This window comes from Cyprinodon tularosa, unplaced genomic scaffold, assembly GCF_016077235.1.
Source record: "Cyprinodon tularosa strain WSP-4 unplaced genomic scaffold, ASM1607723v1 ctg104, whole genome shotgun sequence".
Taxonomy (NCBI): domain Eukaryota; kingdom Metazoa; phylum Chordata; class Actinopteri; order Cyprinodontiformes; family Cyprinodontidae; genus Cyprinodon; species Cyprinodon tularosa.
The window spans coordinates 517,560-535,032 of NW_024037827.1; the positions used below are offsets into that span (position 1 = coordinate 517,560).

The window sequence follows — 17,473 nt, forward strand, 5'->3', positions numbered from 1 at the left end:
ATGGTGGGAGTGAAATAGAGTTCTTGACAGACCGTAGTAGCCACATTTGCTCATCCATGTCTTTGTCCAAATATGTCGTCTCCTTTTCTTTTTAGGGCTTTCAGCACAAAATTACACAAATTGCCAAAGCAGTGTGTTTCACTCTAGTGAGCTTCATATTCCTCTCCTACTTGTTTTGCTTCCGGATAGACGAGTCAGGTTAACTCCATGTCACTGCGGAGCTGAATCCGACTGCTTATATTTGCACTGCCGACTGTTTATTCACAGTAGCAATTGTTTACATATACATTTGCAATAACGTACTTTAACTGTAATATGCAATTACCTTCCACTGCACTTTAAAGCTGCAGTCTATAACATTGAGGAGAGAGCAGACTTCGACTGAAAATTTGAAGAAAAACAGGTTTCACGCCACTCCCCCACCCTCTCTGCTTCACCCCACCCCACATCCAAGCTCCACCCCTCTCACAGCATCTGCGCGGCTACCGCATGCGACCAGAAGGGGGGGGGGGGGGGGGGGGGGGGGGGGGGGGGGTATTCAGCGTGTGTGAGCTGTGATTGACACTCCATCAGACGCTCCTCTGGCTGTGATTGGTTGTTTTGACTCGTCCCGAATTATTCTTTCCAGATTGAAATACAGGCAGTAGGCGGGACCAATTGAAGCAGTTTTTTTCACAGGTTAAATATCACATGTACTGCTGTCTGGGCATAGGGACAGTTTTAGCCAATATGACAAAAAAGTGATTTTTAAAAACTTACAGACTTCAGCTTTAATTTAGATAGTTTCTGTGCAAACTTTATTTATTCATTTTATAGTAAAACCCATCTGTATATATGCTATTGTACATAACTGTAAAAACCTTTTTTATTGTAATATCCACCTGTATATTATATTCGGTACATATACAGATGTAAATTCAGTTCATAACACTAGTGATCTATATATTATATTCATCATTTATAATAGTATTCATCTCTTTACTCACGCAGTAGAAACCCATGTCCTGTATTTATGGAACCATTATTTATCCTGCATTTGCTGCTATTGCACTTCTGGTTAGACCTAAGCTGCATTTCGTTGCCTTGTACCTGTACCTGTGTAATGACAATAAAGTTGAATCTAATCTAATATAAATCTAATCTTTTAGACATACAGTGTGGCATGTAGATGGCATCAGAGCGTCGTGCTGGACATACATGTGAAGTCACACAGTACGACGAAACCCTGTGCCTTCATTGTACAGCTACGTGCAACGATTGAAAAAACTGCAGTGTGTTAATAGGTTTATTTTGAAGTTAAATCTCTCTCTGTAGAAAACTCCATCGAGCTGCCACTGGATAACAGCTATTCTGCTTTCTAAAACCAGAAATCCAGGATATGTAGGGATTTACCTCAGGACTTATTTTAAGTTCTTAAAAAACATAATTAGACAGCTGCAGTTGATCCAGAATGCTGCTGCCCACATCCTCACTAAAGCTAAAAAATAAGTGGAGCACCAACGGTATACCAACAGTGGAAGCATGGTGAGGGTTGAACAGGTTTTATCCAAAAAAACTAATGGTAGATAAACAAGGAAGGCAGAGTCATGAAAGATATACTTAATGTTCTATTTTCTAGTCAATAATTAAATAGAACTAGGAAAGATGAGTCATCTACAACATGTTAAAACATTCAGTAATAAAGTTTTCATTATCTGATTGATTTGTAATAACATTTGAGAAGAAGAGAAGCTCCCAAGTAGCTGGAAAGAACCAATTATAATACCAATAACGAACCCTGGAAAGGAACATAGTAACCTGGAAAAGTATAGATCAGCTCTTTTCACCTCTAGTATGTGTAAATTGATAGAAAAAGGATAGAAAATTAGAGATTAATTCAATATTTAGAGTCAAGAAATATTTCCGCTCCCTATCAAAGTGGTTTTTGTAGAGATAAAGGAACCCAGGATCCTGCTGTATGTTTAAAAGATGATTTTAGGAAAGCCTAAATCAATAAGGCGATTGTTGGAGTTGTCTTTCTGATGTAATAATAGGTCTATAATATAATTATGAGAGAATATCTAACGATTAAATGACATCAAATAGAAATAAAAAGAAACATTTTTGTGTGAAAGGACTATCCGTAGTTAAAGTAGGATGACATGTTTCAAAGAGGTGTAAAATAGAAAACTGAATTTCTCAAGGAAGTGAGGTAAGTCCAGTGTTACTTTCAGTTACATTATCTCAGATTTATGGTAAATCCCTTTTTGCTAATCATACCACATTATGGAAAATGAAATATATAGATCTATAACTTCAACAGAGGGTAAATAAAGTTGAAAGGTGGGTGGCACTTTTTAAGATTGGAAACATCTCACTGGTGCAGTGGGTGTAATACAACAGAATCAACAGAACATGTTTTTATTCAAGTCAGTAGGTGTGAAATAAAATAGGAAGTGTTGGCCAAGTGGTTAGAGCAGTGCACTTGTGCTCTGAGGTTGCAAGTACCCGGTTTGATCCGCACAGCCTGCACTCTGGGTCCCTGAGCAAGACCCTTAATCCTAAACTGCTCCTGGGTCCTGCACAGTCCACTGTGTGAAATCAATAAAGTTCAATTAAATTAAAAGGAAAAGGACGTTTAAATGTGGGTTTTACTCGGGAGCTGATGCTTGAAAATATTGCTGCACAGTTGAATAATGCAGTAGGAAAAAAATAAAAAATAATAATCTTCATTCTGAAAACTGGTTTAAATAATAGTAAATGGAAAGTGATTTAATGAATACATGTATAGGTTATGAATAAATACAATTGATAAATAAAAGGAACAGTAGAAGGATTAAGGTTATCAAACTAAGAATAAAACATAAAAGTATAGAATATTGTTAATTATAAATAATAATAATATCAAATAAAGATGGAGGATAATCGATTATTATGTTTAGGATATAAAGTAAAGCAGGTAAATATATTAGCTAGAATGTTGTAATTTTGTTCCACAATCCATACCGGTAGGTGGCGGTAAGGCGCACTCAACCGCTATTACACCTCACAGAGAAGACGAAGACCCGCCCACCGATTCCCAGTCAGAAACCCGCGATTTCAATGCAGGCAGGACCGTCTCAGCAGAGAAAGTTAAGAGTTGATCCATTTTTTCCCGTCAGTTTCATGGTGTAAACAGTTGGCATCATGCCGAAGGTTCAGGTAGCTCTTCTAAATCGGAAGTCTGTTTTCCAATCGGGCTCCGACAGAGCGGTTTTGAGCTGAGGCGGAAACCAAGTTAAAAACGGAGAGTTTTTAAACGGAGTCTGGTTTGTTTTCTCGCATGGAGGTGGACATCCTGCAGTTCAGGGTCCCTGTGGAAAATAACAAGACCCTATTCGTTTGGGACATCCCGCCGGTTGTGACCCAGGATCAGGTTTATGTAAGTCTAAGCTAAAAAGGTTGTGGCGTCATCAATGTTCTAATGTTTATGGCAGTAAATCCTATTAATTTATGGTCAGGGGCGGATTTAAGAAATTTGGGGCCCTAGGCATAGACAGGTGTAGGCCCCTTTGAATTAAGAAGAGCACACAGAAAACAGACCCATTATACAGATACAGAAATGTTAATAGAATAGACCTACATTATTTGTTCTATGTTTTGTCCCTCTCTTCTTATACTTTTCTTGCTGTTTTCATCATTATATTTTCTTTTTTCCTTTTTCTTTTCATATTGCTAACATGCTCAGCTGACTTTTAACGCTGTCTCAAAATGAATCCAATCATTAAGCCCATTCTAACTTAGCTGATTGCTCCTTCGTGTGTTTCCAAAAAGGCGACGGCAAAAGTAAATAACCCAGTCCTTCTTTTCACTGTAGACAAGCTGTGATCTGGGTGAAATAATAGCTGCATGAATCGTGACAGCAGACAAGATAGAGGAGAGCAGGTTATGAATCTACTTGCTCTGGAGAGCAGAGTTGTCTGCTTTTATATGTTGTTGCCAAAGTTTAATAACTTTCATACCCTAAAAACTACAATTTCACCGAAACCGATATCAGGCGGGGCCTCGATCCAGCACTAAAATGTTGCAATAGGCGAGTACATCTGAGAAAAGCCTCCAGAGCAGTGTTTTGCTCTTCTTTCAGTGAAGAAATACTCTGTAATTCCCATAAAACTTGCTCGATAGCCACGCTAACGCTAGTTTCATCGGCTGAAGCCACCATGTTCTTTAGACTGAACTGTCGCGCTTCTCGTTGCGTCACACCTCAACCCGCCTCAAAGTCAACGCTGATTGGACGTTCGTTTGGTGAACGGCTCCACATTTTCTTTAACGGAGAGTCTCCAGACTGATCTGCGAGTGAAACCTTGAAAGCTCGCGAGATCAGGATGGTCTCACGAGGCTAGGATAACGCTTAAATTGTATTTGCGTTCTTCTAAGGCCACAGACAGTTTTGCTGGCATGCTTCTGCACCGTCGGCCTGGAATTTCTAGGGACGCACAGCAGTTTCCCGCCAAAGCACAAGGGGGAGCCTATTCAAGAACTCGCGAGAACTTCGGCGGCGCCGGCTGGAGTGTTTATCCTCCAAAACAACAATGTCACGTCTGCAAGATATCACGGTCACAGAGATGGCTAGAGTTGCTAGACATCGAAGAGGAACAGGTTCTGTTAATGGACTTGGTAAAAAGACCGATTAACCTTTCGTCGTAGTTGTCCATTGTAGTGTTTCCTCTGTCTTTAAAAATGGCGCGCACCGACAACGAATTGAGAAGGACGATCACACAGACAGCCGGAAAGGCATACCAACGACCAATCACGATTCAGGTCTGCACGGGTTTGCGACCCGCCAACGCGTAGTCGGGGTATTTTTGAGGTGCGTGAAGATGGTTGCAGAGCCTCTGCACGGGGGGCGTGGTCACGCACAGAGACAGATCTGACGGTTGCAGACGCTATGCGTCAGAAGCATAAATTGGCCTTTAGACTCACTCTGATGTTACTGTTTGTTGTTTCAGGAGCAGCTGTCTCAAGCATTCTCCTCCTTTGGACCTATTTACCTGTTGAAGGTGTGTCCTAATGCTCCTCTCCACCCACCTGGTTTCTACGCCATCATCAAGTTCTACTCTGCTGCTCACGCCGCCAAAGCCCAGAACCTCACAGATGGATGTCCACTGCTCCACCAGCCTGCTCTCAAGGTGAGCAGCTGCCCTCTGAGTGGCGTTTACCTGCACCACCGACGCTTTCCTCAGAGCTCTGACTTCTGATTGGCTCTCAGAAATAGTGTTTGTCTCTGCAGGTGAAGCTGAGCTCCAAACAGACTCCTCACTTCCTGTCTGGCAGAAGCACACCTCTGAACCATGCCCGCTGTGTGGAGCTGGCCAATCGCTGCCTGGGTTTCAATGGCTGGACCTCTGACATCATCACAGTGAGAAACACTCCGCTCACCTGTTAGTCCAGGCGGGTGAGAGTTAGCAGGTGACTTCCTGTTTGTGTCGGAATCCAACAGCTGAAGGAACTGACAAGTGAAGAAGAGGAGGATGAGGAGGAGGATGAGGGCGGGGTCCGGCGGCGGTTACGGTTCGGTTGCATGATGAAGCTCAGCTTTCCTCAGCATGGAGTGACGACCAGAGGAGTCGCAGTGGTGGAGGAGAGCTTCACCTGTGCAGGTGAGGAGGAGTTCTGAAATACATGAATATAAATCAGAACCTACAGATCGATCGATAGATGCAAGGTTTTTAAAACGGGTGCCGATTATTTTAGCATTAGTCTCCGTGGCGTGTGCAGAGGATCCTTTTAATTTATGTTTTTTTTGTGTGTGGAAATGTTGCTTTATGTCACCATTTACATGATAAAGACACTAGAATAATAAAAAATATGACGACATAATCCAGGATGAAAAACGGGATATTTAGCCCCTTTAAATGAATCAAATCAAAAGCAATGTTGTAAATTAAAGATTGAATTAAAACTAATACTAATTTACAGTGGCTTCATTTGATTGATTCACTGACAGTTGCTGCATTAGTCTGAGACATATTGTTCTGGTTCTAAGATGCAAGATTTAATTTTTAATTTACATCCAAACAGTAAAGTTGGATTTTGATATTTGAAATTTTAAACTGATCTGTTTGTTTCTTTAATCACTAGAGAGCAATTACTTTGAATCAAGGAAGGTTGATGTTTAAAAAAAGAAGTTTGGATGTAGTTAAAGGTATTGTGGAGGATTTGCTCTAATTTCTTAAAAAGAACCGCCCTCTCCACTTTAGAAAAATAAAATTAAATGAAAGAGCATGCACAAGCCCATTTCTCCTGTGTAAAAGTTGCTCTTCTCATAGCTCATAAAGCTCAATGTGTCCGATGGTTCACCCTGACGGGCTGGTTATCCTCCCGCACCAGTGTGTCGCTAGTATGACGCAGATATTTTAGATTTATGCCCAATATTGTAGCATGGTTTTTGCTATGTTATTCCACGCCACAAAACGCAAGAGGGACCATCAGGAACTAGCTGTGGGTCTAGATACGGCCCAGGTGGTGAGGAGGTGGAAATACGCAAGGGTGAAATTTGTGCGAACACAGAGGGACATGAGGGTGAAAAAGAGCGGGGATCTAGTTGGAAAAAGGGGCCCAGCGTTTTGCGAGGAGAGCTCTCCGCGCAAAGCATTCTGGGATATATCTGCCTCTTCTGGGGCCTTTCTTTTCTCACTTCGTAGACACTTTTTCTCTTACGACTCTGCTATTTTCAAAGAACCGTGGTGAGAAAGGTGAGCTTTAATGATTGACTGAAACCATAGCTCACCACAGATATACACCTGGAAATGCGCATGCACAGAAAAAAGATGGCTAACGAGACGAGCATGTAGGACGGCGTTACGTAAACATATCACCAGAATGATTGACAATTATGAGGACCACTTATTGAGATGATCCACAATGAAATAAAAGATCCTTCCCTATACCTTTAAGCTACTTAGATAATTTCATTGTAGCTTAGCTTGCCACATTTCTGTGGTTGGTAGCTTCAGTGTAGTGAAGCTGCATTTCATTGTGTTAACGTTATATTTTCACCCTGCTCTGTAATCCAGGGCAGAATTGAAAGCTTATGACTCCTTTTTAATGGACAGAGTAGAGTCTCTCTGCTCTGATTGCAGGTAGAGTTTGATGCACAGCCAGGCTGAGCTGTCAGTATTTGTGACTTACAGTTAGAACTCTGTTAGAACTGTAAATATACTTTCATATGTTTATATTACTATTTTTTTTATTTATGTAATACTGTTTTCAAGGCTGCGCTTCAAAAAATGAAATTCTCTAGAGCTGTTTTAAACAACATTTCTTTTTGTATGCACTCATGTACAGAATGACTAAATAAATCTGTCTAAGTCTTACAGTGGGAGGGGCTCAAACAACGCAGAAGAGCAGCCTGATGGGAACCTCAGCTCTTCTGTGTTTCTGTTGTAGATAGAGTTGAAGTACAGAGACCAGACCAGACCTTTAGAGGCAGAAACCACGATCATATAAAGTCTTAGTCTTGTCTCGGTTCTTCAACAATAGTTTCAGAACCTCTTTCTGCTTCTGCCCATAGTTTGGTTCTGCTGCGTTTCAGTCGTCGTCTTTTTGTGTGTCCAGGTCCAGAAGTTCTCCTGCAGAGACGCTGTAAGCTGCAGAGGTCGGTCAGAGAGAAAGCTCTGGTTCAGGCCTTTTCCTCAGTGCTGCTCATCCTTCTAGGTACGTCAGTAATACTACCACTGTACTACAGTAATACTACAACTAGTAATACTACCACTTTACTTCAGTAATACTACCACTGTACTCCATTAATACTCCTACTAGTAATACTACCACCTTATTTCAGTAATACTACCACTGTACTACAGTAATACTACCACTAGTAATACTACCACCTTACTTCAGTAATACTACCACCATATTACAGTAATACTACCACTGTACTCCAGTAATACTACCACCTTACTTCAGTAATACTATCACTGTACTCCATTAATACTACAACTAGTAATACTACCACTAGTAATACTACCACCTTACTTCAGTAATACTACCACTGTACTACAGTAATACTACCACTAGTAATACTACCACTAGTAATACTACCACCTTACTTCAGTAATACTACCACTGTACTACAGTAATACTACCACTAGTAATACTACCACTAGTAATACTACCACCTTACTTCAGTAATACTACCACTGTACTACAGTAATACTACCACTAGTAATACTACCACCTTACTTCAGTAATACTACCACCATATTACAGTAATACTACCACTGTACTCCGGTAATACTACCACCTTACTTCAGTAATACTATCACTGTACTCCATTAATACTACAACTAGTAATACTACCACTCTACTCCATTAATACTACAACTAGTAATACTACCACCTTACTTCAGTAATACTACCACTGTACTACAATAATACTACTACTGTACTACAATAATACTACCACTGTACTACAATAATACTACTACTGTACTACAGTAATACTACTACTGTACTACAGTAATACTACCACTAGTGTTACTACCACTGTACTACAATAATACTACTACTGTACTACAATAATACTACCACTGTCCTACAATAATACTACCACTGTACTACAATAATACTACTACTGTACTACAGTAATACTACTACTGTACTACAGTAATACTACCACTAGTGTTACCACCACTGTACTACAATAATACTACTACTGTACTACAATAATACTACCACTGTACTACAATAATACTACTACTGTACTACAATAATACTACCACTGTACTACAATAATACTACCACTGTACTACAATAATACTACTACTGTACTACAATAATACTACTACTGTACTACAGTAATACTACCACTAGTGTTACTACCACTGTACTACAATAATACTACTACTGTACTACAATAATACTACCACTGTACTACAATAATACTACCACTGTACTACAATAATACTACTACTGTACTACAGTAATACTACTACTGTACTACAGTAATACTACCACTAGTGTTACTACCACTGTACTACAATAATACTACTACTGTACTACAATAATACTACCACTGTACTACAATAATACTACCACTGTATACAATAATACTACTACTGTACTACAGTAATACTACCACTAGAGTTACTACCACTGTACTACAGTAATACTACCACCTTACTTCAGTAATACTACCACTAGTGTTACTACCACTGTACTACAATAATACTACTACTGTACTACAATAATACTACCACCGTATTACAGTAATACTACAACTGTACTACAATAATACTACTACTGTACTACAGTAATACTACCACTGTACTACAATAATACTACCACTGTACTACAATAATACTACTACTGTACTACAATAATACTACCACTGTACTACAATAATACTACTACTGTACTACAGTAATACTACCACTAGAGTTACTACCACTGTACTACAATAATACTACCACTGTCCTACAATAATACTACCACTGTACTACAATAATACTACTACTGTACTACAGTAATACTACTACTGTACTACAGTAATACTACCACTAGTGTTACCACCACTGTACTACAATAATACTACTACTGTACTACAATAATACTACCACTGTACTACAATAATACTACTACTGTACTACAATAATACTACCACTGTACTACAATAATACTACCACTGTACTACAATAATACTACTACTGTACTACAGTAATACTACCACTAGTGTTACTACCACTGTACTACAATAATACTACTACTGTACTACAATAATACTACCACTGTACTACAATAATACTACCACTGTACTACAATAATACTACTACTGTACTACAGTAATACTACTACTGTACTACAGTAATACTACCACTAGTGTTACTACCACTGTACTACAATAATACTACTACTGTACTACAATAATACTACCACTGTACTACAATAATACTACCACTGTATACAATAATACTACTACTGTACTACAGTAATACTACCACTAGAGTTACTACCACTGTACTACAGTAATACTACCACCTTACTTCAGTAATACTACCACTAGTGTTACTACCACTGTACTACAATAATACTACTACTGTACTACAATAATACTACCACCGTATTACAGTAATACTACAACTGTACTACAATAATACTACTACTGTACTACAGTAATACTACCACTGTACTACAATAATACTACCACTGTACTACAATAATACTACCACTGTACTACAATAATACTACTACTGTACTACAATAATACTACCACTGTACTACAATAATACTACTACTGTACTACAGTAATACTACCACTAGAGTTACTACCACTGTACTACAATAATACTACCACTGTACTACAATAATACTACCACCTTACTTCAGTAATACTACCACTAGTAATACTACCACCTTACTCCAGTATAGTACACTAATATACATTGGAGTTATTGACGTGACGCCAACTGTGAGACTGTGGAAATACAAGCAGTGAAAAACAAAGGTAGGATAGTTTTAACTAGCCTGGGTGCCATTCTGAACTTAGTCCCGCCCACAACGTTTGAGGTCGGGAAGTTCGGTCTGGCGTTGCTCAATAGTAGCGCAAGTATGCCAATATCAGGGCGGGCTTTATACGATGACGGACAGATGATCAACAGTAACGTAATCAACCACGTGACCAAAGCGTGCTTAGGTGACAACAACAATGGCTGCCGCTGGAGAGTTGAGGTGAGTAGATTCTGCTATTAGGTCTGTTCTAGAAGATATCGACAGCAAATTCATTTTAAAAGAGGAACAGAGAAACGCGATCAAGGCTCATCTTATTCTAGGCGTGAAACTGCACGCTTTGATTTTTGTGGACAACAACTATGCGTCGCTTAACATACGTCACGCACTCCGTTGCTCTTATTGGTTGTAGGTCTATCCAATTGAGTGCAGAGGTATTTTTTTTCCTGGTTCGTTCGAAACACGCCCCATAATCACAGCTCTATGGAGCAGCATCAGACTCATTCTGACTAGAATTGAGTCGGACTACGTCAGGCTAAGTTTTAACGACCAAAGGATGAAGCACAGCGTTATCTGATTGCCTTTATTGCAACTTTTTTCCTCCTTAGTGAACATTGGCAGAAAGACAACAGGCAATACGATAGATACACACACATATATATATATATGTGTATATATATACACATATATATATATATATATATATATATATGTGTGTGTGTGTATTTGTATATATATATATATATATATATATATATATATACACATGTAAGTCCTCCTAGGTAAAAAATCGACAAAGATGTCAGAAATTGCTCTTGCAGGGTAGGGTGGTTTCACTTTAGAACAAATGGACACCGCTGATTGGTCAGTTGCTGATGAGCCTCCAGGATTGATTGACAGGTGGCGTCACGTTAATTGAAATGATAAAGTGAAACTATCAGTGTGTTTCCTGACCTCAGATCTGCTGCTGCAGGTAATGGTAAGGTGATGGTGGAGCTGAAACAGACCTCAGATCAGTTTGAAGCTGAAGAGACTGAAGACATCCTGCAGGTAAGCTCACCTGTAACCCCACCCCTCCCCAAATCTGTGTTTTCCTGTAAACACTGACTCTGTCTGTTTCAGGTCAACGAGTTCTCGCCCTCAGAAGCTTTGGCTGATGAGGAGGATGAGGATGAAGACTGGGATCTGACTGTGTCCTAGAGTGTCAGCATCTGACTTATTCAAAGAACTGATCTGAAATCAGCTATCTGCTCCTATACGCAACACTTAATGAACCAAAGCTGTCTTTGGGTCAGACCCAGTTTATCTCACTGGGGGGCGCTCGCTGTACTGTTTACTGAGGGTCCCTTAAGTCTGAATAAAAATGTTTTCTTATGTTTCTAAAGAATTATTTTTTTTAATAATAAACACTTCTGGACGAATAAAGTAGCTAAGAGGCGGATTTGTTTCTATCAACAACAATGAAGTGTTGAAGAGTTTGATAAATTAACATCATCTCCAGATTTGCACATTAGGCTCGAATCACGGCAGGATCGCCTCATTGCAATATAGTAGTCTGGTTATAGGCTTTAAATAGATCTAACCAATAAAGAGTTTGCTTTGCCAGCACAACCAGCACCTGTCATTTCTGCTCTTATTTAATCATCAGAGGCGGAGCCAGAAAATGTGGAGGGATTAAAAAAAACAAACAGGTTTGAGTCAGTTGTCACTAATTGCACTACACCAACAGGAAACTGAGCAAATCTGTATTTTCCAAACAAATCAGTGAAGATGGACTAGATTTACATTAAACCCTTGGTAATAAATCTCATTTATACATCATAGTTGTCTAAATCGGTTATTGTTCTGCATAATGAACATGTTGAAAAAGTTGAACAGCTGCTCTTTATGTCTAATCAGGACTTTAACAAGGTTTGTGGAGCACTGTTAGTTTCTGGACCGTTTCTGTTTTCTGAAAATTAAAGTCCCTTGATGGTCCTGCATCTCCATTTATATTTGTGTCCTCCTTGCAAAAAGAGATAAGAAAAGATAGACAAAGCAGGAGTTCCCAAACGTTTCTGCCTGTGACTCCAAAACAAGCACCCCCTTAAAATGTGTTATTCTATTCCATCTTAAAATTCCTTTAGTTTCCTTATAAATACATAAAACATTTTGACTTATCTACAAAAATCTGAAATTTAATTAGTTAATTGTGCATTTCATAACTTGGTATATTTAATGATTGATTTGGTACTTATGTCATGATACATTTTGGCCCTACATATAGAGCCTAGGCGGAAGTTCAGCTGAAGAAACTGCTCGCCTACGTCCGCCTCCGACACAGCCAATCAGCTTTGAACCGCACCTCCACGAAATTTAATCAGCATCCAAAGTTCATAATAAAAGTCCTCCGATCCGCAACTCGTCTGCTACCCTGTGAGCAGGCGGGGGTTGTGCTGTGTGACTTCATTCAGATGACCCCGTTTCAACCCTCCTCCAGCCCCTCCTCCACCATCGTAGCTAAAGCTTCATCAGTTTCTCCTGGATTCTTACTGCATTCCGCGTCTCATTTCACTTCCTTCCCAATGGGGAGTTTTTCCTCTCCACTGTCGCTCCATGCTTGCTCATCATGGACAGGTTCTCTCAACCTGTGTTATCCAAAATGGACTTCCATCTTTCAGGTCCCTGAGTGAAGCTCTAGTATCAGCTCACGCAGTCCACTGGATCTCCCCATAAAGCTCAGCAGACCGTCTCTCCAACCAGCAGTCTACAGACTGACCAACTCCATCTATCTCCACTCCACCACCAGTTTGAGACCTGGGGGGGAAACAGCCCTGTTTCTTGCTCCTGTTCATGCACTGGAAAAGATCCAAATCTAGATAAGTAATTTTTCTTATAATAAGTGCATTTGTTCTTAGATTGAGGAGGTAAAATAGACATCTTGCCAATGGAACAAGACAATTTACACTTAAAATAAGAAAACACAATTGCATTGTCTTATTTCAAGTGCATATTATCTAAATATCTTTTTTTAAGAGTAAAAATACTCATTCCATTGGCAAACTATCTCATTTACCTACTCAAATTAAGGGTAAATACACTAAATTTAAGAATTTTTTTATGTATTTCTAGATTGTTTTTTCGAGTGTGCATATCTATCAAAATTCAGTGCTACACTGGAAAAATGATCTAAAAATAAGTAAAAATCTCTTAAATTGAGTGTATTTACCCTAATTTGAGTAGATAAATAAGGTGGTTTGCCAATGGAATTAATATTTTTACTCTTTAAATAAGATAATTAGATATAATGCACTTGAAATGAGACAATGCAATGTTTTCTTATTTCAAAAGTAAATTGTCTTCTTCCTTTGGCAAAATGTCACTTTTACCTCCTCAATCTAAGATGTTTTCTGCCGAGTTCCGAGCGCCAAAGAAAAAAATAATTGTATCAATAAATTTCTTCTAATTGTCTTTTTCCACCATGTGAGTTTTTCAGATTGAAATACCTTAGGATTCAGATTAAACCGATTATACAGCAGAGAAGCAGTGCGTCTTTTACTATATTTCTCTTATTTGAAATGTTGAGATTATAACCAAGTGAGCGTAGGAGCCCAGGATGGGGTCAGATAGAAAACTCTGAGATGCTGAAGGTTTTTATTTCTGAACAAAGCTGTGACTTTCAGAAGGTTCTTTTCCTTGTTTATGTCCCAGGAATGATCTTGTTAAACAGTTTCTCCCTCCCAGCTGGAGTAAAGCGCAGGTCTCCTCCCACCACTACGAAGCCCTGCAAGCAGGAAAAGACAAACAGAGGAATCAGTTAAAATGATGATTAAAAGGCAGAATCTGAGAAGAGATTTAGTAACTTCCTCTTTAATACCAGTTTTCAAAGGGGCTAAATATGTAAAGTAGTTTTTGTTTCTATCCATAACACTGTTTTGATGTTAAATAATCTAATATTGACAGACCTCTTGAAAAGTTAAAGGAATAGTACACCCAAAACATGATTAGCCTTCATTTTCTACTCACCCCCATGCTGAACAACACTCTGGAGTACTTTTTTGATATCTCAAATGCATCTGGAGATCTGGGAGGCTTCTTGCTGTCTGCTGACATTCAAATAATGGAGGTCTATGGCGCCCGAGACAGAAAGGTCCATAAAAGTCCACAAAAAACGTTTCAATATTCCTCCATACTGCTCGTCCAATGTATTCCAAGTGTCCTGAGTGGGTAGCGTCCAGAATTTACTCGAAACGAAGTCATTTAGAATGTTTTTAGAGCATAAACAGTAGTGTATAGGATTTCCTGAAAGCGCGCTCACGACGCTACGGAAGCCGGTAGACCAAACCAGATGAAAGTGCGCATTCAGCGTCTGCTCTGCTCTGTTTACCTGTGCAAAGAAAGAAACAACGAAAGAAGTGTATAGGATTTCCTGAAAGCGCGTTCACGAGTCTACGGAAACCGCAGCAGACCAAACCAGACGAAAGTGCGCATTCAGTGTCTGCTCTGCCGATAATGCCAGCGTAGAAGAGGAAATGTGCTGTTTACCTGTGCAAAGAAAGAAACAACGAAAGAAAAATGTCTGAGGACTTCAGTGTTGAGGAAGAGCATGAGTTCTTTGCCGAGCTGAATGCGCACTTTCATCTGGTTTGGTCTGCCGCGGTTTCCGTAGACTCGTCAACGCGCTTTCAGGAAATCCTATACACTACTGTTTATGCTCTAAAAACATTCTAAATGACTTCGTTTCGAGTAAATTCTGGATGCTACCCACTCAGGACACTTGGAATACATTGGACGAGCAGTATGGAGGAATATTTACACATTTTTTGTGGACTTTTATGGACCTTTCTGCCTCGGGCGCCATAGACCTCCATTATTTGAATGTCAGCAGACAGCAAGAAGCCTCCCAGATCTGCAGATGCATTTGAGATATCAAAAAAGTACTCCAGAGTGTTGTTCAGCATGGGGGTGAGTAGAAAATGAAGGCTAATCATGTTTTGGGTGTACTATTCCTTTAAGCACTGTCTGCATGTGTGACTACTTGTTTGGGAGGTCACAGTATGTGAAAATGAAAGGACAATTTTCCACCCGTCTTCAAGTATCCAAAGGTGTCCTACAAGCTCTATCCTAGGTCCTCTTCTTTTTATAATCGATAATAGTTTATATAAAAATGTCCCACACGCTAGATTTAATTTTTATGCAGATGACACTGTCCTATATTTTGCTGCCAATACTGTGAAAAGTTCTTTTAACAACCTACAATCATTTTTTTTATTTTATTTTAGCTTTTTAATTTGGGTGATCAGAAGCTAGTTTTAAATACTAGGAAATTTAAATTAATTCAGTTCGATTCAGTTTAGTTCTATAGCTCCAATTCACAACATACGTCATCTCAAGGCACTTTATAATTCATCAGATCATCCAGTCAGATTGATTAAAAGATTTCTATCTAAGGAAAACCATTAGACTGCATCGACTCATTGACTCGAAGGCAATCCCTCTCACTAAGCATGCTTGTGGCGACAGTGGAAAGGAAAAACTCCCTTTGAACAGGAAGAATCCTCCAACAGACGAGCTCCGAGCCAGCTCCCACGTCAGAGGATGAAGAGAGCACATCCAGCCAGTCACAGTCAGAGAAACAGGACTACACTGAAAAACAGGCCGATCTCCGACATCTATAAACAAAGGTGTTGATGGCAGCAGCACAGCTGATATTTCTCTCCAGGATGGAGTCACAGCCAAACAGGAACAGACAGAAATTAATGTTCTCAAATCATAAAAAGTTAGTGAGATCACAATTGATGCATTATATTCCAGGTTGTGTCTCAGTATAAATATCTAGGCTTGATCATTGGTGATTCTCTGGGTTTTGGTCCTTAAATTTAACAGGTTGTTAAAGAAATTTTAGAATTAGATCTTATCATTTGATGCTAGGAAATGTCTTGTTGCTGCTGCTCTTTTGCCCATTTTAGATTATGGTCACATCATTTATATGCATGTATGTTCATAGTAGTTGCATAGGCTAGATTCTGTGTATCATGGAGGATTATGTTTCATCATTGGTCTAGGAATCCTAACTCACCATTGTCTTCTGTATACCTGTATTGGTTAGACTGCTATGTCCACCTGCAGATTTTTACCATCTTTTTATCTTTTTCTTTTAATTTATAAAGCCATCTTCAGTTTACTGCCCCCTATCTATCGTCTCTTTTTGTTAGAAAACCTCCAAATGGTTATTCTTTGCGCACAAACAAATTCATTCCATTGTCTGTGCCTAAGATTCATCCTGAGAATGGAAAAACTAATCTCTCCAGTTTGCTGCTTCTTCATATTGGGATGAGCTGCAGAATGACCTAAAGTTGAAGGAATTTGTTTCTTTTAATACATTTAAGGCCAATCTCAATCAGTTTGTAAATAAGGTATTTTTTGCCAGTGCTTTGCTTAAAATTAAGTGTTATTTTATTTCTATTTTAAATAGATAGCTGCGTTTGTTTTCATTTTCTTTTTAAAATCCCATTTTTTAAATCCCAAATTGCTCATGTCTCTCTTTTAAAAGGCATGTGTATCCTCAGTTAGACATAACCAGGTTAAATAAAGGTTTCAAACAAACAAACAAGAAAAGCCAAATTGCTCATGCATTGGGCTTGTTGAGATTTGGGATAGCTGGTGTGGAGAATCCTATTTGAATCAGTAAACCTCATGTGCTACAGATTGGTTGTTTGAGAGAAAGAAGATGTTCTAAGCCACAGACTTGGAGGTAAAAAATGGTTTAAATACAGCAAAACAATAATAATGATAATGCATAATATTCCAAACACATTGAAGGGGAATTTTAAAGGGCTAAAAAAGTAAAAATAAATAAAGGAAACATGAAAATAATTAAAGTTTAAATGAATATTAAAACAAATAAATAGTTCAAGTAAGACTTACATTCTGATATTGTACGGTTCCCTGGATGAAGTTCATTCCTTCCGGAAAAGGAATCTTCCATCCCTCACCAAACCAATCTGCAAAAACAAAGTTCTCAGCATGA

General features: G+C 38.9%; 1 protein-coding gene across 3 annotated transcripts; it reads left to right on the forward strand.

Annotated features, from left to right (window-relative positions):
- The first annotated feature begins 3,051 nt into the window (after window positions 1-3,051).
- rdm1 (RAD52 motif containing 1) lies at window positions 3,052-11,885 on the forward strand. 3 transcript variants are annotated; one of them, XM_038282266.1, is made up of 7 exons: window positions 3,053-3,400; window positions 4,968-5,147; window positions 5,234-5,377; window positions 5,459-5,618; window positions 7,576-7,674; window positions 11,438-11,514; window positions 11,587-11,885. In XM_038282266.1, exons 1-7 carry the CDS (start codon window positions 3,302-3,304, stop codon window positions 11,662-11,664), a joined length of 837 nt encoding a protein of 278 aa, XP_038138194.1. In that variant the 5' UTR covers window positions 3,053-3,301; the 3' UTR covers window positions 11,665-11,885. The 3 variants fall into 3 exon arrangements, with proteins under 3 accessions (XP_038138211.1, XP_038138194.1, XP_038138203.1); XM_038282275.1 differs by having other exon boundaries at window positions 5,249-5,377; XM_038282283.1 differs by lacking the exons at window positions 11,438-11,514; window positions 11,587-11,885 and adding an exon at window positions 10,323-10,602 and having other exon boundaries at window positions 3,052-3,400; window positions 7,576-7,720.
- Window positions 11,886-17,473: the final 5,588 nt, after the last annotated feature.

Bases quoted from the DNA above. Each gene is read 5' to 3' on its own strand.
- rdm1 (XM_038282266.1), top strand. From the start codon at position 3,302: ATGGAGGTGGACATCCTGCAGTTCAGGGTCCCTGTGGAAAATAACAAG. The intron at 5,378-5,458 runs GTGAGAAACACT...GGAATCCAACAG, and splicing joins GGACCTCTGACATCATCACA to CTGAAGGAACTGACAAGTGA. The intron at 5,619-7,575 runs GTGAGGAGGAGT...TTGTGTGTCCAG, and splicing joins GGAGAGCTTCACCTGTGCAG to GTCCAGAAGTTCTCCTGCAG.